The following is an 899-nucleotide window of genomic DNA, read 5'->3' on the forward strand; positions in this document are numbered from 1 at the left end:
CCCGCCGGGGGCGGTGGTCTGCGGAGCCGCGCGCCCTCCTCTGGACCGCCCTTCCCGCCCCGCACCGCCGGCGTGCTCGCGGGTCCCCTGCCGCTCCCTTCCCTCCTGCCCGCGTCTCCGCGGCTCATCCCTGCGGCCTCTCCCTGTCCGCCGCCCGCCCGCCTCTCCCCGGGGCTCCCGTCCTCCCTCCCGCTCCGTCCCTGCCTCCCCGCGGCCCTCCGCCCTGGCCAGCTCCCGCCTCTCCCCGCAGCGCCCGCAGCCGGGTGACGGCTGGACCCCAGACTCCGGTCGGCTCCTCCCCGCTCCAGCGCGTCCGGAAGGGACGGACGCACCTGCCGTCCGCGGGGAGTGATGCGGCCGCTGCCCCGCGGGGGCCGCCCCTGCGCGCCCCGCAGACGCCCTCGGCCCGGCCTGGAGGAGGGGCCCAAGAGACGTTTGTCCAGAGCGGACCTGCGGCCGAGCGGTCGCGGGACAGGTCCTGCCCGGTGGCCGAGAAGCGGCTCCGCCCCCACCGCAGCTTCCTCCCTTTGAGAGGAGCAGGACCCCTTCCCTAACCTGGGGGCTCACTTACAGAACACAGCGCTCACCCTCAGGGCTCTGCAAGAAAACCTGTTCCCAGCTACTAGTTGTAGCTCCCATTCCTGATGCCGTGGTCACTGTGACCGAGTCCACAGCTGCCCCTGGGGTCCTGCCCACCGAGCAGCAGCCATCCCAGGCCACCCCTCTGCGTCCCTTTTATATCGGGGCCCCCTCTCTAGAGTGAGCCAAGGGCAAAGCCTGTCCCCAGGAAATGCCCTGCATGTTCAGCTGTGCCCACAGATTCCAGGAGGTGGGGAGCTGGTCCTTGGACGGTCTTAGGGTCCCACAGGAAAACAGAGTGTTCCGTGTGTCTTTGAAGC

The 899-nt window shown here is 71.0% G+C and overlaps 1 protein-coding gene across 1 annotated transcript in view; it reads right to left on the reverse strand.

Moving 5' to 3' along the window:
* Positions 1 to 639, reverse strand: part of LOC106147477 (olfactory receptor 10Q1-like) — a 1,959-nt gene extending 1,320 nt beyond the window's left edge. Inside the window, exons 1-2 of the mRNA XM_013509222.1 lie at positions 572 to 639; positions 66 to 411 (exon numbers count right to left, since the gene is read on the reverse strand). Of these exons, the coding sequence (XP_013364676.1) occupies positions 66 to 411; positions 572 to 639 (414 nt within the window). The remainder of the gene's footprint in view (positions 1 to 65; positions 412 to 571) is intronic.
* Positions 640 to 899: the final 260 nt, after the last annotated feature.

The sequence above is a fragment of the Chinchilla lanigera genome, unplaced genomic scaffold (assembly GCF_000276665.1).
Source record: "Chinchilla lanigera isolate Chin_1 unplaced genomic scaffold, ChiLan1.0 scaffold00166, whole genome shotgun sequence".
Taxonomy (NCBI): Eukaryota; Metazoa; Chordata; class Mammalia; order Rodentia; family Chinchillidae; genus Chinchilla; species Chinchilla lanigera.